Raw genomic sequence first — 27948 nt, 5'->3', positions numbered from 1 at the left:
TTTATGCATCCTCGTTAATTATCTATATCCGTTCCAATGCGCATGCGCGTCAGGCGATTCGCGGTTGCGCCAACTGGTAGAGGATGTTGCTAGCAGCCAGTGTAGATGCACAGCCTTTTTCACAACAATAACACCAACCGAATTTGCATCTCCACATACCTGATTTCAGGAATATACATTCCGAACGCTGTCGGAAACCGTGCATTGGACCGCGCTACGACGAATTCCATCAGTATTTTCTGGCTTCATCTCCTGTTGACAATGGGAGCGGAGGGGTTTGCAGATTTACAAGGCTCCTTTTTGCAGGAGCAGAAACAAGAATCATGGCTGGCCAGCTAGGCCGCGGATGGATTTTGCATCTAACAGCAACACTCTATTGATATTAACTACTGTATGTAGGCTTGGCGCCAGCACTAAAAAAGTGGTGCTAAGAAGTCAGCGTTTTAATAACACGACTATCGTTGATTTTTGCTGTCTTTTTTGGGTCCACAACACAGCTGGTGAGCCCGTTAGCTTCACAACCTTGACTGGTTGACGTCTTGCTGTCGTAGTTAGCTCCTTTAGCCTGCTAACGATAGCTAGCATCGTTTGGCCAGCCATCCACTGGTCAAAAACATTTGGAAAAAGACATTTATTGCGGGATTTACTCTCATCGTCTTGTGCCTGTTAGGCATTTGTATCGCTAATTCTTCGTGCAACGTCTGCTCCTGGATGAATGTGGGACAAAATGGAGACCCCGACAATTGTGTACGATTTGGATACCTCTGGGGGCTTAATGGAGGTGAGGTTGGACTGTTCGGAGGCCTTCATTGAGTGAAATATCCCCTTATTGCCAATGCTTTATGTGTTTTCTATCGTATTAATTGCCGTTATTAGCAGACCACCATAGCCTGCTGTCAAGAATTTCTCGGCTAGCTAAGTTGATAGTTTGGGTTGATAATGGAGGCCACAAGTTAACGTTACCGCTCCCCAAAAGCTTAGCATGTATAGGCATAGCGGGCACAAAGCTGTGTATTGTCTCACTATGTAGACAAACAAACAGACACGGTAGCCGTGACCTCGTGTTTAACAACTGAACAACTTTTACAGCAAATCCAAACACTGTTGGCGCCGCCGAAATCCGAGGAGGTAGAGAAGAGGAGTCGGAAGTTGGTGAGAGACGTCCGGAGGAGCGGCAGGGCCACCAACCACGACACCTGCGATAGTTGCCGGGAGGGGGGAGACTTGCTGTGCTGTGACCACTGTCCTGCAGCCTTCCACCTCCAGTGCTGGTAAGTTACAGTTATTTGGACAATAGCGCATGGGGACCATTTATGGATGCATCTATGCATGCTAAGTGTAAAACAAACAGGCGATTGCAACTTTGAGTCTTCGTTTGCATTTGCATGCACAAGTCAGATGCTGAATGGCAACTTCTGTGAATGTTTGTTCCTTTGATGAAATGCGCTTTGCTGCTCTTGTTGTTGCAGAGATTAGAACATGACCGTTCACTGAGTAATGTGAGTTAGATTCTGCTCCGGAGCCTTGAACGAGCACCTGATGGAAGTAGAGAGATTTTACAAGTCGTTATTGTTCAGCACACATCAGCTACACAGAGTGCAGTTATTTATGACATGCAGAAACATATATAACCATCAATGAGCTCCCTCATATTCACTCTATTCTCCCCATCAGCTGAACTGAGGAGAGCGATTATGAGCATGTGTAGCACTTTGTAAAGTTAATATGTCGAATTCACTTGCACTTAGGCGTTTAAAACGCATTTTCAAGTCATTTCAGTGTGTTTTTGGTTAAGTAAGTCGAGTTTGAACATTAACGCTACTCAATAAACACCTTGTTTAAAGAGAGAGGACAACAACTGCTAATTTGATCCATGTCGGTATCGAGTAACTTGGAGTGGCTAGCTGTTGTCTCTTCACTGGAGAATATGCGCTGTTAGATAGTGTTTATTATATAGTTTCGGAGTGTAACTTGACAGCGAGTATAATTTGTAGTTGTCAGTGAAAAGGCATGTTAGTAGGGTATACAAAGGGTAAAAGAAACGTGTGGATGTAGCCTTCTCTGTGAGAGTGGCTAGAATTAGCTTGCAGTCGGTCCTCCCCTCCTGTCGCGGCTGCAGCCGGTGGAGCCGCTGCTGCTAAAAATGGAGTCGAGACTGCCTCTGTTTACAATATGGCGACCTCACTGCTCTCTTTTCTATTCCACCGCCATCTTACCAACCTTTTAAAAATCGGCGTTGAGAAGAAAGGGTCCATAAATAACATGCACGGAATGTTTTGTTATTAACCATGATGAAATAGCGCTATGGCAGTGTTTGTAGTGGACATGTTACAAAGGTCTTCCAATAGTAGCATTTCTCCGGTTCCGCTGTGCATGGCTCAACGTTCAACATCTGCTTGCATGATTATTTTAACTAAGGTTCATTTCAGACTGTCCCTTAGAAACGTTTTGTCCATATATGGTCAGGCCTGTGAAAGGCTTCATCCTTTGTGCTATCTTATATCACTGCATATTGGGAAGAAACTGCATTGATGTATGTTATCTTAAAGATGGTCTTGTACAGGGTAACTTTTGATCATCTTTACTTGTGAATGAGGGATTATAGTTTGTAGATTGACTTATGACCGGTCGAACACACTTGAAGTCAGGCCCAATCATTACATATCCTACATCATTGCCTGCCTTGACTGTTGTTGGCACATGGGCAACCCACGACAGTTTTTATGCTTTGGCTGTCTTGGCATGTTTTACTTTGAATTACTGTAACGTTTGCTGTAGTCATCTACTGAAAAATGTGTAGTTATTGTTGATATGTATAGCTAATCAGAATATTTTTGAATCTTTTCACATGGATATCATTAATTCATGTACCAGCTGTTGCAGTGTACTGTAAATGTATGCACATTGGAAACTCAGATTACTTTGCTCAGATATTTTCTTTAATATAATGTAACTGTCAATCCACTAGATGGAGGCAGAGAGTGTAACTGGGCTGGTACTGCTTCTGTTCTCTGAATATTCTCTAGTCAGCAGAAGTGTTTTATTGTCATTTTGACTGTATATTTGAGTAGAATTTCAATAATTTTATGCTGTCAGCAACATCAGAATGTTGGATAACTAGGCAGAGAGGCAAGTTTTATAAAAAAAAAAAATCATAATTACTAGATGGGTCTTTTTCGTAAACCATGGTACATAATCCAATGACTTAAAATTAGTTTTTCTTAAATGTCGTATTCTTAACATAAAATTACACAACATATTTATGAAGCATATGAAATTATATTGTTCATTAATTTGCCTGCAATAATTATCAGCCTAGTCACTGACGATTGTGTTTTGTCTTTTTACCACAAGCAATCCACCTCTTAGTGAAGAAATGCTTCCCCCAGGTGAATGGATGTGTCATCGCTGCAATGTTCGAAAAAAGGTTAGAGGTGACTCTTCACTTTGATAGATCCAGTCCTTCACCAATGTTGCTGTTATGTTGCTGTTGAAATGTAGGAAAACTTATTTGTGTGCTTATGGATTGATAATTCAGTCTCTTGGTCTTTGTTTGTTGTGGTCAGAAGCGAGAGCAGAAGTCAGAACAGACCAATGGCCTACCAGAGAGGTCTGCATCTAAGCGTTCTGCTTCCCCAGCTGTGGAGCTGGAGCTCAATGCTGGTCCACTGCGGCTCGATGGTCTGCCTCCAGGGGCTGGAGCAGCTGGGCCTGGTTTACGAGTGGCCCAGGTGCGCCTCTTGGACCGCAGGACCAGCAGCAGACCGAGCAGCCGACCCGGTACGCCCACCTCCAACACCTCGTCCACCCCAACCCCCTCAGAGGAGCAAAATGATGGGGAGGAGGAGGCTGCAGAACAAGAGGATGAAATTCAGGGTGCAGAGCTCGAGGGTGCAACACTGTCCTCTCCAACACCACGCCTCCTCAAGAGGCCCTTTCAGCTGCTAATAGCAGCTGCTATGGAGAGAAACCCCACACAGTTTCAGCTGCCCAGCGAGCTCACCTGCACCACTGCACTGCCAGGTCAGTCAGTCAAAAGGCAGTCCTAAACTTTCACTGTGAAATTATACTGTATTTATCTTTTTCAACAAGGGTTGCACGATACAGATTTTTTTTCAGCCGATACTGATGAGCAATAATAACATGTTTCTCAAGGCCGGCATTGAAAAAGATAATTTCACACTTTTGTATTTTAAAAAGAAGTTCCCTAACCTGTAGTTTATGCAAACCTGAGGGTAAGAAGATATAGTGTCAAAGATAGATTATTTAATATTCCATAGCTTGAATAAGATTTGTGTTAAAATTTGTAGACTTTTTCTCTTTTCTTTGAGCCCTTGTAGAACATGCATTGCAAATTTCAATCTTGTTTTCTTTCTCTGAAACTGTTAAAAAACATCCAAATCATTGACGACATGTTTGGTGCCTATCACCCCAACCCCCAATTTATATTGCTTTCCCATGATACCTGGGCTAAATGCTGACCAAAAAATACAACATGACACAAGAGACAAAACTGTATAGGCCTATAGGTTCTGTGAAACATAGCAACACTGAAATTACCCACCAGTCAAGCAGAAAAACAGCAACCTTTGCATCCATCTTCAGCCCTTTCAACTGTCAGAGGTCTCACCGCCTGTTTTTCGGCCATCTCTCCATCTTCATTACCTCGCAGTCAGTCTGATTGTATACTTAATGGTCTCCCCAAAGGCAGCTTCTTGATGAAAGTATGAAGTTCTGGAAACCAAACTAGAAGTTGATGAGACAAGTTGTGGAAAGTAAATAAATAAAGTGCTGGTTTGGTTACAAAATGTGTCCTGGAATGAACTGAGCATTTCAGATGTTTTACTCATTACAGAATCTAGGTTGGATTGTTTCTCAAATGTTCTGTACTCCTTTTGATTTGTAGGCAGCAGTAAACGGAGGAGAAAAGAGGAACTGCTAGGAAAGCCGTTCAGGAGGCCTCAGCATGAGCTGGATTCTAATGGTCTGGTCCCCCTACCAGTCAAAGTCTGCTTTTCATGCAACAGGTTAGATCTATCAGATTTCTCTACATACAGAGATGTACACATACACCTGCAATGTTTCACATCATGTGTTGGTTTGCTTGTATTTCCTCTCACAGGAGTTGTAGGTTGGCTCCACTGATCCAGTGCGACTATTGTCCCCTTCTGTTCCACATGGACTGTCTGGACCCTCCACTCACAGCTCTACCTGCTGGCAAATGGATGTGTCCTAATCATGTTGAGCACTTAGTGGTAAGAGGCCTGGTCCTGGCTCAGACAGACCTAAACACTATGAATGTATGTATTTTTAAATTTGTCTCAGCCAAGACAATGCATTAGAATGATAAGTTTTCCTTTTCAAATGTTTTGTCTGCTGTCCAGTTGAATCAGAGGACTCTGAGCCTGTCCAGTCGCTGTCAGCTCTTCGACCAGTTCCAGGACAGGATGTCTCAGCACGCCGTCAAGTTAGACTTCCTGCGCAGAGTCCATCGGCAGAACCTGCCCAACCGGCGCACCACCCACCAGCACAACAAGAAGACCATCAAGGTAGACTGGCTGGGCTGGGGGAAAACTGATTCCCATAATAACTGAGATTTTTCTGTTTTACAATTGATTCTTGTGCATTTATCTTGTGTTGATTTCCTCTTGTTACATACTGATGCTGACATAACAGAAAAGATGCATCGATAGGCAATTCTGAACTTAATTCTGCAACAACTAATTCACTTATGCCTTGACAAACTGAAATTATCCCATTGAAGTGACATGACATGACGTTTTAATTCTGTCGTAGTGTTTGAAATTAAGTTTGAGTAAGAATCAGTCTGATGTACATCTTCTTCGGCAGGGTACCCAAACAGTTTTTGAAGTTTGCAGACAAAGCCCGTCAGCAATGTGTAAACTGTTCAAAGATATCTGCACATATAGTGCAGTGCTTCCCCTGCACTATATATAGTGCAGGGGAGGTGAGCGCAAAGTGCACCCTGCCGGGAGGTTTCTATGTGTCTGCTGGCACCAGAGGGGCTCTTTAGGCTTAAGTACATAACAGTATATTTGTGCACAGTAATGAGCAGGGGAAATGTCTGTCTAGCTTACATATGAGGTGTCTCAAGCTTTAGGAAAATACACTTTTATTGAACACAATAAAAGTATAATCTAAAACAATTATTGACAATAATTTAACAAAAAATATATTAACAACCAACCATATACAGTAAAATCACATAACACAAATACTAGAGCAATCCAAAAGGTCTGTGCCTCCAACCCATGCATCTTCCCACTCCCTCCCCTGTCCCCTCCACCCATTGTTTACACCTCCTTTGACACCACCTTGACAGTGCTGCGTAATGCTGCGTTCGAGACAGCATGAATTTTCCGACCTCCTACTAGAAAAAGTGCACTGGAACGCCACTCAAAGTCAGAGTCCTTACTTGTGAACTCGGCACAAATCCATCTACCCCGACTTCACGGAGAATCAGTCATCTGACGACACACAACAATGGGAATGGCATGCATCTGGAAAGCTTGGAGGTCGGAAATCGGAAATTTCAACTGGGAAATTCCGACCTCTGATTTTGTCTGGAACGCAGCATAAGGCCGCTTCAGGAAAAAGTAAACAAACGGTGCATGTGGAATACCTACAATCTTTGTATCAAGATGGATCTTCCAAATGTTGTTTATTTCACAGATAAGCCTATAGGCCTATGTGTTTCCTTGCTATTTCTATGAAATGATTGCGTTTGCTGTAACTTAGTGTTGTCACGATACCAACATTTTGGTACCGGTACCAACATGTATTTCGATACTTTTCGATACTTTTTGATACTTTTCCCAATAAAAAGAGAACGCAAAAAATGTCATTACTGACTTTATTTTAATAGAAAATCTTAGAACAATAACATATTAATCAGTAAATAAAATAAAATACCACAAAGACAAGCTTTTCTAATGCACACAATTTTAAAATAAATAAAATAAAAAATGATTCAAAACACTTACATTTTCTTATTGCACTCAAAACACCTTAAGAACTGTGAAATAGAAATGTGTATGTAAAAGTTTGTTACTTTATAAAGATCATGCATGTATGCATTTTACAGCTCTGGAAAAAAATTAAGGGACCACTTCAGATTTACTGTAAACCAGCATGTCTACATGTATGGCAAAAAGTTTAAAAATCACTGTGAAAATATAAATATAATAATATAATATAAATAAACCAGCTCTATTTTTTTTTTCTTCCAGAGCTACTTTTGTTAAGAGTGAAGGGGGTGGCGCTTGCTTTTAGCACTGAATGTGGCTTTTTTTCATGAGTAAATTACCTGTCGTTCCCTGAACTCAGTGTGCAGGTCTGAGTGCTTGTCCTTTAGGTGTTTGGCTAAGTTGGAGGTGTTTCCGCCCTTAGCCATGCATGTTTTAAAACACCGTTTACACAGTGGTGCATCAGCGTTCATTGCCTCGCCTTGCTCATTTGTTTTTAAGCCAAAGTACTGCGATATCGCACTTCTAGCCCCTGGTTTGTCCACAAGTTGCGGCGTGGTGACGGTTGCAGCAGCCATTCTCCTCTCTGTGCTCCTCTCTCCCTCTCTCTCTCTCCCTCCCTCTCTCTCTCTCTCTCTCTCTCTCTCTCTCTCTCTCTCTCTCTCTGTCCCCCTCTCTGTCTCTCTCTCCCTCTCTCTCCCTCTCTCTCCCTCTCTCTCTCTCTCTCTCCAACGTCTCTGCTCTCTCCAAGCTTTCCTCCTGCTCGTTTGTTGCTCCAGTCCACGCTGCTCGCTCACTTGCTAGCTGTTTCCTCCGGCTTGCTTGCTTTTTCTTTTTTTCTCCCCAAGCTCCGGCTTGCTCCTCGTCCTCCCAGCTGTAGTTACAACGAGGTGACGTCACGTGGTGAGGTCGCCGCGCTGTTGCGGGCGCTGCCGGTGGCGCTGCAAGTACCGGTCCCATCCAAATGCAATATAGTACCGTTTTAAATGCCTCAGTACCCCGGTACCAAATTAGTACCAGTATACCGTACAACCCTACTGTAACGTTACTGTGCGATACTCATGTGAAGTTGCAGGACTGTTTTCCCTTTGGCGAATGATAATCTTGAAACCGTGATCAGTGTTGCTTGCTTCATGGTTGACATCTACCCGGTGTTTGTTAAAATCGTTGTGCTGACATCATCAAGTAAGCTCAAAGTTTCTCGTTGCACCTTCTCCAAACCTAGTGCTAGCGTTACCTCCGTTTTGGTGTATGCTGAGAGACGGCGCGGCATGGAATAGCGGCTGGATGATATGTATGTAGCGAAGAAGACCGCTTACAAAGTTTCTTAGACAGAGTCAATGATAGTTGCCAAGCAACCAAGATAATATGACAATAGAACCATGGATACTGGCTGCTGAAATTGTTATACTAAAGTTCATTATTCTAACAGCTGCAAGAAATAGCGTAACAGGCTTCATAGTCTCTATAGGTGGCCCACTGTGGTTTGTGATTTATTTTCATAAATAAAATCGTTTCAAACAGGTGTGTGATTGACCTGGATATGAAGTGTCCATAGCGCAAAATGATGCAACGTTAGTTTCTAAAGAGACAAGACTGAGCCCACTCTCCCCCTCTCCTCTCTCCTCAGCAGCAGCGGTCATATTTCAGCAATGGCGGTCCGCCGCTGCTAGGTGCATATAGGGGAAACACTGTAGTGGAATGGTTCAGGGAACCAAACAATGAGCTACAGCCAATGAGAGCAGACACTCCTCTGCTGTCATCAGCAGTAATTATCTGAACCCAGTCTTATGCATATATTTGTTTGGAGTATGTATCAGACTATAGTGGCATACACACAAGCTTTTCAGTATTTAAAACCAAGTCAGCCTTGCTGAAACACAGCAGGCAGCAATACCTTTTTATTGCAGAAATATTTACAGTCAGATCAGATAGTTCTTGCTGCCTTTGTACACCAATCCATTCTCTCTTCTATATTCTTTTCTTTTCTTCCATGTTTATTCATTTAATATTTTGCTGCAAATCAGTACACAAACATCTTCAAGCACATTATTTCCTGCGTCACTTCTCATGTGTGCTCTCACGGCAAATGGCACAGTGATCTGACAACTTTAAAAGTCATGTGGGGTAACCGTATAACAATCACTGTTTGGACTCAGGTGCCAGATGCCATCAAATCCCAGTACCAGAATCCTCCTTCCACCCTGCTTCCTGCAGGGGTGCGCCAGTTGGAGCTTGCTTGCAGTGGTGTTCCCGACCATCAGCCCTCAAAACACCTCACCACAGAAGCGGAGCAGCAGGAGGTAAGCCAATTTTAAAGCTTTAAGAACATGACAATAATGACAACAACATGACAATGACAATAACAATGATATTAACAGCAACAAAGGGGTGTTAAATGATTGATGAAGTTTGTGGATTCAGGAAGCAAATCCCTTCCAAGAAATGAAAAGTTTATCTCGGAGGTGCGTGTGATTGCTAATTCAGTGTTTTAGAATGTGTGGCAGCAAAGCTAAACTCACTGTTCAACATATGGGACACTTAACAAACAAGGGTGTGAAAAGACACGCATGTTCTTTTTTTCCCTGACTTTAGGAAGTTTGTTCAGCTGGTCCCAAAAATTCAAGCTTCATGTTATTTCAAATTATTGCAACAAAAAATGATGTATTCGATTTCTTCCTGTTATATAAATATCTGCATCTGATAGGACCACATTCTATATAGGATTGATGGTTGCTTCTTATGTTTTAAAATGATGGTTTTGCTGTGTTGAACAGTGGCTTCAGGATGTCATCACCCTCCAGTGCAGCATCATGCGGCACCTGTCCATCAAGCAGAAGGCTTCATCCACCGCATCCACTCTGTCATCAGTAACATCGCCAGCAGAGTGGATATCTGGGCAGAAAGCCAGTACGAAATCGCGTCTAACATCAGATGACATGAAAACTCAGGCCTCTTTAGAAAGGACTTCTTCCCCTGACCCCTGCTCAAAACCCTGCAGTGCACCTGATGACCCTCTGAGGGCTTCTTTTTCAGTGGACCCCCTGCCAGAGCTGGGTGTTTGTAAATGCAGCGTGACACCGTGTCTGAAATGTAGGAAACCCAACGGACCTCTGGCAGAAGATTGTCAGCCCCCCAAAACCAATGGACCTGTAGACTGTAACAGTACCTCAGACTCCTGCAGGCAGGCTGAGCTGCAGCACAGACTGAAGCCCAGCACAACTCCCTCAGCCCCTGCGTCTGGGCTGGTGAACCACATAGGAGCAGAAATGGTTAAAAAGGAGCCTGAGGGTACCACAGAGGCCTGTACTCAGAAAAACTGCCCCACTGCCTCGAAGATATGGCCCCACAGTGGCCAGCAGAACCACAGGAGCCAGACACAGCTCCAGGAGAGTATGAGCAGCGATGAAAAACCCTCCTACTCGATCACCAGCCGTGCACACTCATACACACCGTCTAAAGGAACCCAGGAGCACAGCCCAACCAAGCTGGGCTCGTCATCGCCAACTCCAGGTACACACTAGACTCCCACATTAATTTGAGTTCTACAAGTTTTTACTTCTACAAGTAAAAAAAAAATGAAAATTACACACGACTGGTTACCTCTTGCCATGTTGAAAAGAACTTTTGAATAATTGCCTTGTGGCAACTAAAGCTACACGAATTTCCACATTCCTTCCTCATTCTTGCTTTCTTTGGTACGAAAAAGTTACAGGAACAACTGGTGCAAGAAGTTATCGTGGTGGAGTGCTTTATCTACCAAGTTAAAACCTGAAGAGAAAATGGATTACATTTGCAACTACAATAGCTGTTAATGATAGCATCTTCACAGGATGTTGGTGGTTGTAGTCATACTATGATCATTGTTGTTTAGATAGTGTATACACCGATCAGCCAAAACATTGACAGGTGTCCACTGGCAAATGAAAAGCATTGATCATGTCTTTGCAATTGTTCTGCTGTGAAACATTGGCTCCTAGCATTCGACCAAGTACACCCACTCATGGCTATGGTACCCCCTGATGACAAGCTTTCCAGTGGAACATTGCGTTGTTAAAAGATGATTAATGTTATTCACTCAACGTGTCAGTGGCTTTAATGTTTTAGCTGATTGGTGTATGGTGTCTGTTGTATCTTGAATCGACTAGCCCTCCATTCTTTCTCTAATGTAGTCTCTCTTTTGTTGGTTGTTGATGTGCTGTGGATTCAGTACTATACCATCTGTACATTACAGCAGCACTGCAACAAATGTGACTGTTGTGAGTGTTGACGGGGTGTTAAATGAAGTCCATGGTCATTTTTGCAGGAAGTTATTTTTCTGACCTTTTTACTATACACTGTTCCACGCTTTGACCAAGGTACTCTGAAAAACCACAGCCACATAGTCACTAGGGATGCAACAATATTCAATATTTTATCGAACTGTTCAATACGCCCTGTTAGGTTCAATACACAAAGGCAAACAATACAATACAATACAATACTACAATAATGTTTGCTGTTTAACTTGATTGGATATTGCATATGTTTTTTATGGAAGGCAGTTAAGATAAGTGTTAAATTTTTATAATAAGGTTTGTGGTTTGACTATATCTGCCTTTAATTATTTTTACATGCAATATTGCCTTTGCTGGTGTGAGTAGTTTTATATTAAGATATCGAAACCGTACCGTTACCGTGGCCCAAAAACTGTGGTGCATACCGAACTGTGGGAAAACTGTACCGTTGCATCCCTAATAGTCACTGGGAACAGCTACCCAGATTTCTGAAGTGTCGCAACAAAATAACAGTGTTTATTTGTTGTACACAAAAACATTTAAATGGCTTAATATATTGTTTAAAGGTGCACTATGTAGTTTTGGGAAAGACATTTTAATCTAAAGTGAGATCTACATTGACTTTCATACTGTTTTACTTTGTTTCTATTTGGCAGACCCTGCCGCCTTTCTAGCTCCAAATAGTGTTCTGTGGACCTCTGAGAACAAAAATAAATATTTCTGAGTTTGTATTATTACCTGTAAATTATTATTATTATTACCTGTACTGTAAATATTAATATTTTTGAGTTTGAAGTTCTTCTACGAAACTACAATCGTGCACCTTTTTAAAATAGGTTATTTTACATGAATTAGTAATGTTCCCATCTAGCTAAATGTCCAGCCCTTCAGATCAGTCTCAGTTCTTTGACCACATGTTGTCTATGCATGTTTCCCCCCTACAGACACAAAGGCTCGTCCTGGACTGATGGACTCACTGCTGCCCAGCACTCTCTCCTCAATCGCTAACCTTTCCAGCTACATGAAAGATGGAAAGGATGAGGAAGGAGGTATGTCTGGCCAGTCAGTAGTGAGATGTGACTACACACAATGTGAACGTATGTGGTGTTGTAGAAATGGCTGTGATGAGCTACACTAATGGTATAATTGCCTTCTCGTGTGTGTCTCTCTGTCTGTCTGTGTGTGTGTGTGTGTGCGCCTGTGTGTGCCTGTGTAGGGATTGATCTGGACAAACTGGATGCAGAGATGATCAAGCTCCTGGCCTGGCAGAGGATCCAGCAGCTCTTTCCCCCCAAGGCGCCCAGCACTCCTCCTCCCCTAGCAGCCATGGCTGCCCCCAAAACCCCATCACCCCACCCTGACAGTAAGACATTCACTTACTTCTGTCACCAACACTGCCACGTCTATTTTTCTAATCTAATTTATTGTTGATTAAGTATGTGTGTGTTTTGTTGTTTTACTGTTAAGATGAATTTGAATGACTTTCAACATGATACTCTTCCTACCAGGTCAGAAGAAGGTCCAGGCTCGAGCTGTCTTCTACCCTCTGACAGGAAAAGGAGGAGCTGTTAGCATGTGCTACAGGACATTATACATAGGATCTGGTAAGACATGCTAACTGTATCAGTGACTTCAGATTAATTCGCCCACCTTTTTTTCTGCACTGTAAATTGTGCTTGCTTCTGTAGAGTGATCAAGATATTGTAAGTAGTTTCACTGTTGAGTCATTTTAACATCTGGTGCTGATATGTTGATTATTAAACCTTTAATTTCTTCTATGATATCAACTGAAATGTGTCTGAAGCGCCAAGTATAAAATGCTAGCTGGGTTTTATGTTCTACTTCATTCTTTACTTATTAGTTGATCACTTCCTGATTTTAATGAATACATTTACCATTTTAAAACTATTTGATATGTGTATAGTTGTGTTGTGTTTAGACAAGTGTCTTGTGACACTGACATTAGAACAGTTTTGTGTGGATGCAACTATCCAGTATTTTACAATTTAAAAAAAAAAAAAAAAAAAGTAAAGTAAACTCCTCAGATAGAGCTTGTGACGTCTTGGGCAATACTGACCCCAAAGTTTGGCTTTTTTGCCTCTTTTGAATGACAGAAAAAGGTTTTTACCCCTTAAAGTATGTTGCTTTAAGGGGTAAAAACCCCTGTGTTTTGATGACAGTTACCAGATGGAGCTGACAGATAACTTGGACTGTGAGCTAATAATTTGACAAAGTTTTCCCATATCTCGCTGAAACAGTTTTTGAAATGTCATTTAGACCAACGTGTGACAAAAACTTGCAGCAATATATTTTATTTCTACAATGTGATATCTGTTTATCTATAGATTAAAGCTTTGTCTTTGATGATCATTCGTGAGTTTTGCCATGAAGAAACAATTCAGTGTTTCTTTTTTATGTAATGTGTTTTGTAAAGGTGCTGACATGGATGTGTGCCTTACAAACTACGGTCATTGCAACTACATATCGGGGAAACATGCCTGTATTTTCTATGATGAGGTATGGACTTGGAAATGTATTAAATGTAGATGTATGTTGTTGTACTGCACCACAATTCTCCACCACTGCCTATTAAAGGTGCTGTTGCTGGTGGACATATTGTAAATGGTTTGCATGTGTGTCTTTTTTAGAATACCAAGCATTATGAGCTGCTCAACTACAGCGAGCATGGCACGACAGTAGACAATGTCCTGTACTCCTGTGACTTCTCTGAGAAAGCGTCGCCGTCTCCACCCAGCGGCCTGGTGGCCAAAGTCCAAGGCATCATCCGTGAGTACACCTAATTTTTCCAGACTCCAATAGTTAAAATTCTCAAGTATTTATAGTATGTGCAGTTGGGAGAGTTTAGGGTCAGAGCGGTGTGAACCAACTCCCCTCCCTGCCTCCAGGTGGCACTAACTATTGTTAAAACCCACTAGGCTTTTTATAGGCACCATTGAAGAAAAACATGAGCCCTTTTCACACAGAGACTCCACATTATCTCAACAGCGAAGGCTCGCAAATTCTCCATATTTGTTTGTTCACACAGAACCAAGCAGCTCCGGCGTAAAGCCGCACCAGTGTGTCAATTCATACAGCACGCCGGCACTGCAGATCCAAAAGAGGGGTGACAGTACACGTCATGATGATGACGTCTGAGTGGTTTTTCAACGTGTTTCCCCCGGTGTCCTCCTGTTAATCTAAACATGTACCTGCTGACTGTTTATAATCATATGGATGCTGTTATAATGTGTTGTGATGGAGATCATGACCCTCCATGCATCCTGGAAAGTGACAAAGTTAAGTTTGTCCCTGTGTTCTCTGCAGGTCGCAGTAAGAAGCGCGAGGATGACAAGGGTCCCAGCTCTGTGGTGGGTTTGTTGCTGGCTGGTGGCGTAATGAGTAGCCAGCCTAAGGGCAGCTCCGAGCTCTCGTGCAGCTGTAAGGCAAGCAGCTCCAGTCTGATAGGAGGCAGCGGGGCAGGCTGGGAGGGCACTGCCCTGCTCCATCATGGCAGCTACATCAAACTGGGCTGCCTCCAGTTTGTCTTCAGCATCACAGAGTTTGCCAGTAAGCAGCCCAAAGAAGAGCAAAACGCCACTCCTGCCGCCAGTTGCACTGGCACCACCACCAGCAGCAGCGCAGACAGAGTCACTACCAGCACTGCCCCCATCATCACCACCACACCACCATCATCCAGTACTGCCACAGTGAGCAGCCCCTCCAGCCAGGATGAGGCCGACACTGAGACTGTTCCTCCCCACCAAGTGCCCATTCTGCACGCCAGCTCTGTTCCATAACCCGCACAGGAAGTCCCACCCTCCCTCCTTTTGTTTTGCACCTTCCGAGTCACAATGAAGGGAAAGCTGCACAGCTGGTTGGTCAACAGGGAAAATTTTATTTTTTAACTTTTAATGGTTTATATCTTTGCATGAACTTGAAGTATTATTGACAATCTCCTCTGTTTTTCAATGACTGACAGTAACCTTCTGTTCACTTCAGACCGTTAGGACTTTGAGCGAACATTAATTACCTGCGCTCACTTTTTCTTTTGCCAGTATATTGGTTGTGTATGGTGTAACATTATTTTGTCAGTCAGCCCATTTAGCACAAACCTTTTATTTAGTAGTATTGAATTCCATACATTCTTATTTCTTTTGCTGCTTTTGCACCACAGGTAGCTATATATGTATGAAAACATACATGCTTATACACTATATGTATATATATATATATAATGTAAATATATACAGTATAATTCAGTGTCTCTCAATTGGAGAAGCATTGGATTTCATGTAGATTTACCATTTTTTGGTTTTTAACTGTACAGTTCATGAATTTGTGATACTGTGTAGAGTACCAGAAGTTTTGTGATAAAACTTGTTCTTAGTCTGTACTTTCCGCTGTAATTCATCTGTAAATACCATATTGTTTTAGCACTCATTTTAACATCTTGTGCTGCTCTGTATATAAGCACTCTTTGTCTGTACCTGCTTGTCTGTTCAAACCTGTAAATACAGAAAGATTTTCTAAGAACAAACCTGATAGATTTGTGTCCTCTGTTATTTTTATCCACTTTGTATTTTAGATTTTCAGCATTGTGGCTCAAGTCACAGTAGTGATGAGGGTTGTAACTGAGTAAATAAGGATGAATGGGGAGAAATGGCTTTCCACACAATGTTGTAGAACATGAGACAATAACATCACGTGCCAGACTTAAAAGGGTCAAAATGTTGGTGAGAAAATTCTGAAAAACATCACACATCATTTGGCTGGTTTAAGGCATATTGTTAAATATTTTGATGGCATTTAATCTAACACTCAGCAAAAAAGAAAATGTGCATTAAGTGCAAATTACAGCAAGAAAACTGAATATCACTGCAGTGTGACTGATCTGAACACAATTCCTAACACTTACACAATGCCTGTGTTTTGGTAGCATATGAATAAAGACTTGGAGGTATAGATGTTAACTCATTTGGGATATGGTTGGATATTTTGATAATTTTGATCCATTGTAATAAGCTATGCCCACTTTAATGAATCAAATCCATGCAGCCAATTACAGGATATAAACTTTTTGCCTTTGTGGCACCCCCTATGGTCCAAGCTTAAAATTCTTTGGAAGGCCTTTTCTCCAACAAGGCCTGAATATGTGTAGCAAGATCTATGATGTTTGGACAAATCCTTCTTACTTATGGCCGTTTTCCTGCTTAGCTCTGCCCCCTCCGAAGTTAATTTGCCTCTATCTATATCTATATCTCAAAAACTAAATAAGATGGCAAGAAGTTGTATCCAACTAAAAGGATAAGCTTAGTCCAATACAGATCCCCTGGAATCTTGGTATCACTTTGGTTTAGGAGATGTCAAAAATGTGTTTTTCAAACAATAAAAAAAAAATCAGTCCTTCATGGGCCGAGTGTTTTTTACTAGAGCACACCGGTGAGGTGGACTTGGGTGTCAGATTTAGCATCAGTCAGGCTTGCAGCGTGAAGATTGAATTCTTGGGCCTTGATTACAGCACTACCATTTGCCGATTGGGACGATTTTTGGGAAGGATTTGCTCATCATTTCCGGTTATTATGCCAAGTTTTGGGTTCTAGGTCATTCCAGCTCACGGCAATTTAAGCCACGGCAATTTAAGCCACGCCACATAGATAATAATAGCAATAACAAAAGAGTTCTGCCCCTTCTGGGCTCGAACCCTAAATAGTTGTTTGATAATTTAAAAATAGCTGTCAACTGTTAATAAGTGGGGATTCCAGGTAGCTCACCTGGTAGAGCACTGCTCCTTCAGGATGAGACCCCACTGCAGTAGCCTGGGTTTGATTCCAGACCTCTGCTATTGTACTAAACAATCAGGGCAAAAGCCAATACCAATAACCTTAAAAAAATTTAACAGCTCATTTCCCAATTTTGGTTTTCTCATTTCATAACAAATCCACAGACCATGAATGCATACACTGCAGTAGAGGGATTTGTTTTGGTTTGTTAAACTTAACAACTTTACTTTTACTTTACATTTTACATTGATTTTACAGATGTTGTCAACTGAAACAAGTTTTCTTCAGAATACTGCAAACAACAGAATCACCTACAGTGTGTGATTTTAAAACGCCCCTTGTTTCAGTCCCCTCCAACACATTAACACCCTGGAGATCGATAGAGACATCAGTCTGACACCTGTGGCTGGTCTGGACACCTTACAGATAGCATTGCAATTATTGAAGCTAACGTTATCATTTGTAATGAAAGGAAAGTATTACATCCGAAACAACGTCAACATCAAAGTATCTTGTTGACTAGTGCTCTCAGAATTTTGTACCCCACTTTATATTGTGAATTATGGGCACAAGATTAACAAAAAATCCCCAAAAAGGGGGCACTATTAAATTTTGGGGGGAAAATTAAAAAACTCAGAATTTGAATATTTACAATATTAAGGAGGTGAATACAAACTCATGAATCTTTTTTTTTCCATAAGTTAATGAACAAGCTGTTCTCAGAGGAAAATAAGGACCAGAACACTGTTTTAATCTAGAAAGGTGGCAGGGTCCGCCAAATATAAACAAAATAAAAACATTGTCCTTTAAGGTCAGTCTGTTTATTTAGTTTATTCAGTCATCAGTCATTATTAGTCATCGTCATTGGTCTGCTTAGGCATAAAAATAACAGTCAATGAAGATCGGTCACTTTTTACCCAAAACTACATAGTGCACATTTACAGCTGTTTTAATCACTTTCTGCACACAACAAAGTGAAACTTTCATCACTTTCCATTTACTAAATTAGTTTGGTAAATGTTAGATGTGTGTTATAAAAATGGAAGCAGCATTTATTGATGTTTTTTGCCACTTCAGGGTAGAAGAACAAGTTCAAAACAGGGCATTGACCTATTTCACCTGATATGGGAACAGTTTTCTATTTACACATCCAGCAGACAAAGAACATTGACCTTCAATTATGTTTCTGTTCAAGTCATCAATGTAAGTCTAATACTCCTCTTCTCCTTTTAGCTCAATGTTGGTATTCACCAAAAAATGATCTGGCTGTCTAGCAGCTACTTTGTCTACCTGTTTTCAGGAAGCAGCAGGAAGCTGCACTCAACTCATAGGAAGCAGCTAAAATAGCAGCCCTTTCACCAGGTGGCGCTTCATATTGGATGATACTGGATGGGAGGGAGAGACATTATTTTGATTTAACACAGCATTACTGTGCAGTTCATCTACTGCATGACTAGTCAGGTCATTCCAGTGTGCTGTAACCTGATAACAGAGAAGAGTGTCACGCCCAGGCAGGAAATGGGTGTGTTTCAGTACACAAACTTGCTCTGACTTCCCCCGTGCAGCCATTCCGGTGTGAGCAGCTGAGGCTTGAACCATGTCTACCCTTCTGATAGTCGTGGGAGTTGTTGTAGGTGTTGCCTACATATTCCGTCACATTGTGGTGAAGGGAAAGCAGTGCACCAGCAAGGCAAAGCTGCATGGGAAAACTGCGATTGTGACCGGTAAGTAAAGTTTCTGTTTTGTAGATTGCTGTGTGTGATCAGGGTGGCAGGAAGTCATTCATATTCACTGGATGTGTGCACCTCATAACAACATCAGCAAAGTTTGCATTAAGAAGCAGCTCATACAGCACATTATATAACTTACAAATCAACTTCAGTTGCAGTAAGACGGTGACTGAACCAGTGCTGCTTCTCTGTCAGTGCAACTCTGCAGGGAAGAAGGAGATGAAAAAGAAAAGAAAATAGCAAATTTAAGTAGAAACATAAAGTGCAAGTAAGATATCAGGTCAGATTCATAACAACATCCTCATACTCAGAATGGAATTCAGGCAATTGTGCTTCTTTCCTTTTTATAGTTGGATAGCATTTTATAATAACCATCAGAAATAAATGGTACATTTAGAGTTCATTAAACTTCAGTTTATAGTTTCTTTTAACAAACAATGAAATGCATTATCAACCATTTTTAAGCAACTTCTTATTAAAGAAGATAATAACTGATATTTATAATACTCCATAAATACTGTGCAGTTTATCTATAAACATTATTTGGATGGCCATTATAAAGTTACAACTGTTTGTAAACTTTATAATTGTTTAATAAATGGTTTGTAAAGTATTTCATTGCTTGTTAACATTGAAATCATTTTTAGCCAAAGTTTACTTCACTATAAATGTACTTTTATTAATGATGGTTATATAATACAACTATAATATATATATGTATATACTATCTCCTTATGTCACCACGGTGGAGAGGAGGTCATGTGGCTCGGGCACCACTTGGCGATGCCTTGGCCTGCTCAGTCGTCTCCTGGATCCACACATTTACATAGATTATAATTTGTATCAGATATTCTGTCAATGCAACTTGTCAACTGTGACTTTGTTGTTCTGTTCTGTACATGCGACAACTGCTACATGTATGTCCGTCCTGGGAGAGGGATCCCTCCTTTGTTGCTCTTCCTAAGGTTTCTTCCTGAATCCAGTATCCATGTAGATCAGTGCTTGAAGTGGGGGAAAAATAGTTTCAATTATCCTTTAATTCACATGTTGGCATGTGTACCAGCAGTCATCAGCAAATCATTATCAAGTCACATTCTGAATTTCCACAGTGAATGAATGATAGTAGGATGCATCGCTGATATTTGTAATTATAGTAAAAAATAACTGTCCACTAGCTTTAGTGTGTAGTGCAATGAAGAGATCAGCGGGATGCCCTGAGTTCCTTGTATTCCTGGTGATGTCCCTGGATAATTTCTCTTCTGTCTACTTTACGTGTGCCTGCAGTTATTACTGGCTGGGTAGGATTTGACTTTCAAAGCTCTCTTGTGTCATCGTCTGACTCTGTTTGTGTTCTCTCTGTGCCCTTTTGGAGCCAAGCCAACATCATTGTGAAGTTATGTAATGTTACTTAGACCACGGTAACGCCTCATTTTACAAATTCACACATTTCATGGTAAGTAGATGGTAATTACCAGGTAACATATTTAGATTTTCTTTGAAATTGCCCAAAATGTCAAAAATTATTACCTCACAATTTATTGAAAATTACCCCAACATGATTTAATAATAATATTCTGCTATTTTGCAATAAGTAGTTAATAAATAGCTGGTGATAGGGTGACAGGTGACAGGTCTTCATAGCACTCAAGTTAAATGTCCCTCTTTTTATATTTTGAGACAGCATTACTAAGACAGCATTACTAAGTAAATTCATAACTGGAACAAAAGTTAGTATTATATATTATATTATAAGTACTTGTGTATAGTAACTGTGTGTGTGTGTGTGTGTGTGTGTGTGTGTGTGTGAGAGAGAGAGAGAGAGAGAGAGAGAGAGAGAGAGAGGCTTGTTGATTGCTGAATTAGTGAGAATGTAAGTGGATGTTCTTCAATTTACTGACCTGCAAAAGTTGCACAGAAAATTGCTGGCAAATAAAATGCTATGATCAGCAGAAATTAAGCAGGAACCAATTGGAAGTTTCCTGGAAATGTGTTAAAAAAATATCCAGCCTTTTTATTAACTTCTTGTTGTAAAATAGCAGAATAATATTATTAAACAGTATTGGGGTAATTTGCAATAAAATTTGACATTATCATAATTTGGAGTAATTTCAAGGAAATTTCAAATATGTTGAAATTTCAAATATGTTGAAATTTCAAATGTGTTGATAGACTCAAGGACTAAACCTTCATTTTTAACTTTGTTTTTAAAAAAAAGACAAATAAATCTACCTTGTACCTTGATAATTACCATAAAATGAAGTGTTACCTTAGCTGCAGACGGAAAAAAGCAAGCAGGTGAGAGCAGTAACAGTAACACATAGTGCCCCCTGGGTAATGCAGTTTTTTTCATGACCATTATGAGGAATCTGATATGGAGTGGGCAGAAAATAATAATAATCATAATAATAATAATAATTATAATACATAAAACATATTTAGAGGGCTGTGCAGGCTAGGTGGAGGTATGGGCCCTTTGAGTGCCATAGATTCCACATTTGTTGGATATGCAAATAAAATGTGTCACCTGTGTCATCTCAAGGCAGCAACACAGGCATTGGTAAGACTACAGCCATTGATCTTGCTAAAAGAGGAGCCAGAGTCATTCTGGCCTGTCGCAGCAAGCAGAGAGGAGAGGCTGCTCTTGAGGAAGTCAAGAGGGTGAGTAGAAATCCTGCTCTGCTTCTTCTATCAAGAATGACCGATTTATTGCCATTTACCAAAAAGGCTCTCTGTCCTAACTGCCTTACTGACGATCCTTTGGGAACCACATGTCACACAGTAGCTTACAGATGCTCATAATGATGCTGTGAGGATGTTTTTGTGTGTAAAAAGTTTATACTTGGCATATGTTTGTTGGGATAAGCTGTAGCTGATATCTATATCCATCTCCTTGTTGTCCAAACACTTTGGCTTTTTGGAAAATATCAATGGTAGTCATGGTGCTACACAGTGATGACATTAATAACAAACAAGTATTTCCCAAAAGTTCACAGAGCCTTTTCTTTATTTTGTATTTAACCACTCATTCAGTAGAAATAATTGCTCAATATGTCCCACAGGAGAGCGGCAGTAATCAGGTGGTGTTCATGCAGTTGGATCTGGGGAGTCTCAAGTCCATTCGCATCTTTGCTGACAGCTTCTTGAAATCTGAACCCAGACTGGACCTCCTCATCAACAATGCAGGTGAGATTGTTCATTGCCCCTAAGTTGTACCACAGCACGACAAACCACATTGTCTGTCTTCACTGCTCATTTAAACATTTATTTGAACAACACCTTTAAACCACAAGTTTAATGCAGAGAGACAGGATTTACCTGGATAATTTAACATGGTATGTTTTGGGCAGCAGTTATAAATGTTTCATGAATTGATACTGTTGACACTGCCATTATAAAAGGACTTGAAACACCGATGGTTTCACATAACGGAGGAACAATGAACAATCGGACATACGGTTTTAAGTTTCATGACTGGCACGCGTCAGCTGCCCTGACCAAGCTGCAGTCCCTTTATTTATAGTTTGCAGCACCTGTGTACAACTCCTCCCATTTCAGTGATCAGGCAAAATCAATCAATGTAAGAACAAACAAACTCAACAGATACTATCATAAAGATATGAAAGAAACAAAGCATTCATTAAATATATATACATTGGAATTGGTATAACAGACCTCAACACTTGTTTTTGTACTTTCTTTGAGATTTTAACATTTCTCATTACTTTTACATGCACAAAATAAGTACCTGGGCCCCTAGCATGACCAAAGCCCCCTTTTGGGTAAAGAGGACAGGAAGTCTGTCTGGATTGAGCACAAAATAACAGGGTTAGGACCAAAATGCAGAGCTGATCCAGTACATTGATCTATTTTCATGACTTCCAAGGCTTACCATTAGGCAAGTGTCAAAATCAGACAGGCAGTCCAAAACAAGGAAATACATCCAACAACAAGCAGGCAGGAATCCAAAGTGCAAAGAATCAGGCAGAAGGTCAGGCAGGCAGGTACAGATGACACTGTTCCAGGTAACAGACTTACAAAAGAAATTCCTCAGAAAGTTGAAATATGTACTGTGTAATGTGTATTTATTATGACTCTGATCCTGAACCTACAGTATATCAACATGGTTTAGTGTGTCCTTTAAGTGTGTTTCTTCAATTCAGTAACCCAGTGTATAGATGTTATTACTGCTGAGTCATGTCAGACATCATCTAGTTACCATGACCTTACTGACAGCTCTGCAGTTTCTCAGCTTGAACTAAGTTAGTCTCTCAAACTGACTGCAGAGCTTTACTGCACTAACAGGTTTATAATCCTTCAACGTCACTGATATTCATAAAAGTCTAAGCTGTTGGTCATTTGAAGTTGGAAAAGAAGTTGTTTTATTAGCCAGGTCATTTCCCTGTGTGTTGGTCTGGTTACATACACCAGCCTTTAGTGTACTTATCTTGTTCTTGTTCTTTGGCCAAGTCACATGATCATCAATCAATAGTCACAGCTGGTCAAATTTGATTTGAGTTCTGGCATATTGTCTATTTGTAGAATTGTTTTTATATTCACTTCCAAGGAATAATACCATGCTCTGCCTGTAACTTTACCTCACTATAAGCCAAATTGAAAAGTATAAATGTGTTAATTTACAGCTTTTTTTCTTTTATTTAGCCACCATTTATATCGGTTATTATTATTTAATCACAAAGTGAGATCTGATAACACAACAACATGCTCAAAGAAGCTCAACAGGGCAGAAAACGTATCTAAATATTCCATTCACTCACCTTATACAAATACTGTTGTCTACAAATACATCCTGCCCCCTCCTCATGGGTGCTGCCATGGTTACAGGCTGGCCACACTGGCTATGTACACACGGTTCTCCTGTGCAGTGAGGGTTTATTCTTTCGTAGCAAAAAGTTACACCGTATCAAGCATAAATGAAACAGTCCTCAGTGACCTCCTTGGGAGCACATTGACCACGCACGGTCCAGCTATATACCAGGCTTCAACGTCTTGTTTCTATGTGTAAGAATTGAATGCTTGTCTGGGTCAAGGAATCATTATGCTCTCCCACAGATGTAACATGGTTTAAAGCCTTGCTTGTCTTGACTGTCACAGGTATTTACATGCAGGGTCGAACCGAGGATGGACTGGGGATGATGTTTGGTGTCAACCACATCGGTCACTTCCTGTTAACCAACCTGCTGCTGGACCGGCTGAAGGAGTGTGGACCAAGCAGGGTGGTCAACGTGTCGTCTACTGGACATAATTTTGGAAAAATTGATTTTGACTGTCTGAACACACAAAAAGCTCTGGGACTAGGGACCTCGTTCACAGAGGTTTTCCAGACCTACTGTGATAGCAAGCTGTGCAATGTCCTCTTCACCCATGAGCTGGCCAAGAGACTGCAGGGAACCAAGGTCACCTGCTACAGCCTCCATCCAGGTCAGTAGTCTGTCACCATTCAAATCAGTCAAGCATATGTTCTGTATCTTAGAATGGAGTATCAGAGGGTGTTCACTACAAGCTGTGGACAAGTATTGAGGATCTGAGGACAGTAATGTAGGTTGCTCAGTCCACCACTTTAATCCAGACTGAAGTACCTAAACAAATATAAAAAAGGATCGCCATGGAATCTTGACCAGACCTTCATGGTCCCCAGACAATGAATCATAATGACTTTGATGAAATCACGGCTGGATTGAGCAGAAAACCTAATGATAACTGGGTATTTTTACAGTAGCAGCTGAAGATCACTCATTTTCTGTTTTTGCAGGTGCTATCAACACTGAGCTGGCGAGGAATACTAGCTCAGTATTTCAACTGCTCATCATGCCCCTGACTGCTTATTTCTTCAAGAACACTGTCCAGGGAGCCCAGACCACTCTGCACTGTGCTGTCCAGGAGGCCATCGAACCTCTCAGCGGACGCTACTTCTCCAACTGCACTGTGAGAGAACTCTATAATAAAGCCAAAGATGACGCTGCAGCAAAGAAGCTGTGGGAGCTCAGTGAGAGACTGTGTGGTCTCGCATAAATAACCTTTCCATCAAATTCCTGAAATTGGGTTGTCATTGTTTATATTAGATATTAATTCATATGTAATCTATAGACAGGCCTCTGTCTCCACTCTTACTCCACTAGACTGGGTTTATCACTCCACCCTCCGATTCATTACTGGTGACTGTTATTCCACTCATCATGCTATTCAATATGAAAAAGTTGGATGGGCACCTTTAACAGTAAGACGTTACAGCCATTGGTTTGTGTTTCTTTTTAAAGCCTTGAAGGGCAACATGCCACCATATATCAGCTCTTTATTAAGCTGCTCACAGAGTCACTATTCAACACGCTCTAGTGATCGTATAATGTTCCCCGGGTAAACACTAAATTTGGGAAAACTGCTTTCAGCTTCAGTGCTCCATACACTTGGAACATTTTACAACACACATTTAAACTTGATACAGTTATACCTATAGGGTTAGGGGTTTTTTTTGTTTTTAAATACGATTTTATTTAGAATTTTCAATACATACAAGACAAGACAAACAACCACAGGCTTGACGACAGAGCAAAACAAAACCATAAAGGCCAAGCCAAAAATAAAACCAAACAATAACACTCTACAATTGCTCCACACATCCAACAAACAGGTTCAATATCAGTGTCATCATCTAAACCTTCAATACAGGTAGGAGTACATTTGTGCCAAATATCATTCTTCTTTATGGAACACCCACATCTCAAGACCAATAAATTGATTAATTAATAAAAATTCAAAAAGTAAATAAATAAAGTAAATAAATAAAAATCATGTCACCCCAAAAATATTAGGTCTAAGTATTCAGTGCCTGTAATACTTCCATCCATATGATTTCAAATTGTGTTAATTTATTCTTTTCCGTGGCGATAGTTTTTTCCATGTTCAACACGTTTCTCTTTTCCAATGTAGTAATGTGGGAGGGTGTGTGGATTTCCAATGTTTAAGGATCAGTTTCTTTAAAACAATTGATGAAAAAAGAATAATCCAACTCAGAGGGTACCTCACTGTGTCCTGCGACATGTCTTGGAGTATGCAAACTGATTGGATTGAAGTTAAATCTGACCTTAAATATGTCTGATAGCCAATTGTCTATATTGACCCAGATCTTCTGAATGTTGCTGCAGTCCCTGAATCTGAATCAAATATAACATCATCTAAATTACTCTGCTGTCCGAATGACTGTCAATCCAAGTTAGAAATAAGCTTCTGAGTTGCATGTACCTAAAAAATTCTCCATTAGACAAACCGAATTTCTTTTGCAGATCAGCCCATGAACTGAGTTTGTTTCCATGCATTTAATCATTCATAGTTTCTATACTGCTATCTCTCCATGTGGACCAGCTTAATGGTGAGTTTTGAAGAGCTAGCCAAGGATCGTTCCATATAGAAGTATTTTTGGGGGCTGATATTGACTCATTCAAAATACCTTTCATTTTTCTCCATGTTGTTGCTAAAGTTCTTACTACAAATTTAACAGAGCTAATGTTTTTATCATTTGAAAATATATATGACAAAAGGTTTTGAGGATAAACTTGTGCATTTTCCACTTGGACCCACTGCTCTTCTATTGTGTTTTTGACTATATGGCGTAAGTAAAATGCTTGAAAAGCAAGATAATATAGTTCTAAGTCCAGGAGGTTAAAATTCCCATAAAATTTATTGGAAGGTTCATGCATTTACTTTATATTTGTTGCTTATTGTGACTTATTACGCATCCTAAATATTTGATACTGGTTGTCCACTTAAAAGATTGTTGTGATCCCTGTGTTATGTTTTTATGCTTCCCTACTGCCATATTTCTGTTTTGTCCATATTGATTTTATAACCTGAGACCAATGAATATTCAGAAATAATTTTAAACAAGGAAGGTATGGAGTTTTCAAAGTTAGTTAGGTACATCAAAAGATCATCTGCAAACAAATTAAGTTTATATTGTTGTTTACCTATGCTGACACCTGTAACTTCTGGATCCTGTCTGATTTTCCCTGCGAATGGTTCCGTTGCTAAAGCAAAAAGGAGTGAGGAAAGTGGGCGACCCTGTCTAGTGCCTCTCTCTAATGTAATTTCTCCAGATAGTAAATTAGTAGTATAAATCCTAGCTGTGGGATATTTATATAATAGTTTTATAAAATCTATAATCTCAGCTGGAACCTTTAAATAAAATAGGCCACTCAAGTCGATCAAATGCGTTTTCTGCATCTACTGCAATCACTGATAAATCTATATTGTGCTTTTTTGCATGTTGTATTATGCTAAAACATGTTCTTGTATTTGTTTTTAGCTGCCTGTTTTTAATAAACCCAGTTTGATTCCTATGTATCAGATCTGGTAAAACCTTTGTTAATCTATTACTTATAAGTTTAGTCAATATTTTATTATCAGAATGAATCAAAGTTATGGGTCTAAAGTCTGAAGGGGATTCTAGAAGGACTAGGTTATTTGACATATATATTGTCATTTAAATGAATAAGGGAGTTGGTTTGCTCCAAAATGTTGAATAAAATTCAACTGGGAATCCATCCATACCAGGGGCCTTTTTGAGGGCAGATGTTTTTATTGTTTGTACTATTCCTCCCTCACATATTTCTGATTTTAATTGGACTTTTTTTTCGTGGGAAAGTTGTTTTAGTTCTACTGTATCCAGGAAAGAACTTGGGTCTAGTAGCTTGTTTTTTTTTTTTTCTGATTTATATATATTTCCATAGAATGATTTAAATGTGTCATTAATAAGTTTATTTTTCCTGATTAATGCATTTGAATCCTTGTCTTTCAAAATTATACTTGGTTTTCGCATGTATTCATTTTGTAAGAGCTGCTAAATGCTTACCTGGTTTATTTGCCATTAAATAAAATGCTTTCTTTGAATTGAATCTGTAGTTATTTACCCTCTGGAAAAGTAAAAATTCACGATCTTGTTTGAGTTTGGACATTTTACCTTCCAGCTCTTGTAAAGATTTTTTATGAGACCTTTCTAAAGCTGCTATTTCTCTTTTTCATTCTTTTTCTTTGCTGAGAATGAAATTATCATTCCTCTTAAATAAGCCTTAAAAGCATCCCATATTATTTCAGGAGTTGGTGTATCCTCTTGTTCAACCTCCACATTTGTAATAATAAAGTTATTTTGTCAGTAACGTATCTT

General features: G+C 40.2%; 2 protein-coding genes across 3 annotated transcripts; both read left to right on the top strand.

Annotated features, from left to right (window-relative positions):
• The first annotated feature begins 84 nt into the window (after positions 1-84).
• phf12b (PHD finger protein 12b) lies at positions 85-15805 on the top strand. 2 transcript variants are annotated; one of them, XM_084350296.1, is made up of 15 exons: positions 85-500; positions 1090-1271; positions 3355-3427; positions 3567-4023; positions 4907-5027; positions 5123-5255; positions 5385-5549; positions 9146-9289; positions 9764-10499; positions 12208-12312; positions 12480-12626; positions 12772-12867; positions 13698-13780; positions 13912-14050; positions 14588-15805. In XM_084350296.1, the coding sequence occupies exons 3-15, from the start codon at positions 3377-3379 to the stop codon at positions 15058-15060; spliced, it is 2850 nt and encodes a 949-aa protein (XP_084206422.1). In that variant the 5' UTR covers positions 85-500; positions 1090-1271; positions 3355-3376; the 3' UTR covers positions 15061-15805. The 2 variants fall into 2 exon arrangements, with proteins under 2 accessions (XP_084206422.1, XP_084206421.1); XM_084350295.1 differs by having other exon boundaries at positions 85-781.
• Positions 15806-18632: 2827 nt separating this feature from the next.
• On the top strand, positions 18633-27674 carry LOC311255643 (dehydrogenase/reductase SDR family member 13-like). Its single transcript, XM_084350277.1, has 5 exons — positions 18633-18767; positions 21313-21431; positions 21833-21956; positions 23886-24212; positions 24544-27674. The coding sequence occupies exons 1-5, from the start codon at positions 18641-18643 to the stop codon at positions 24801-24803; spliced, it is 957 nt and encodes a 318-aa protein (XP_084206403.1). The 5' UTR covers positions 18633-18640; the 3' UTR covers positions 24804-27674.
• Positions 27675-27948: the final 274 nt, after the last annotated feature.

The sequence above is a fragment of the Pagrus pagrus genome, assembly GCF_965226575.1.
Source record: "Pagrus pagrus genome assembly, chromosome: 4".
In the NCBI taxonomy this organism is placed as follows: Eukaryota; Metazoa; Chordata; class Actinopteri; order Spariformes; family Sparidae; genus Pagrus; species Pagrus pagrus.
Note: the sequence above shows the minus strand (reverse complement) of the source record. Positions and strands in the feature narration are given on the sequence as shown.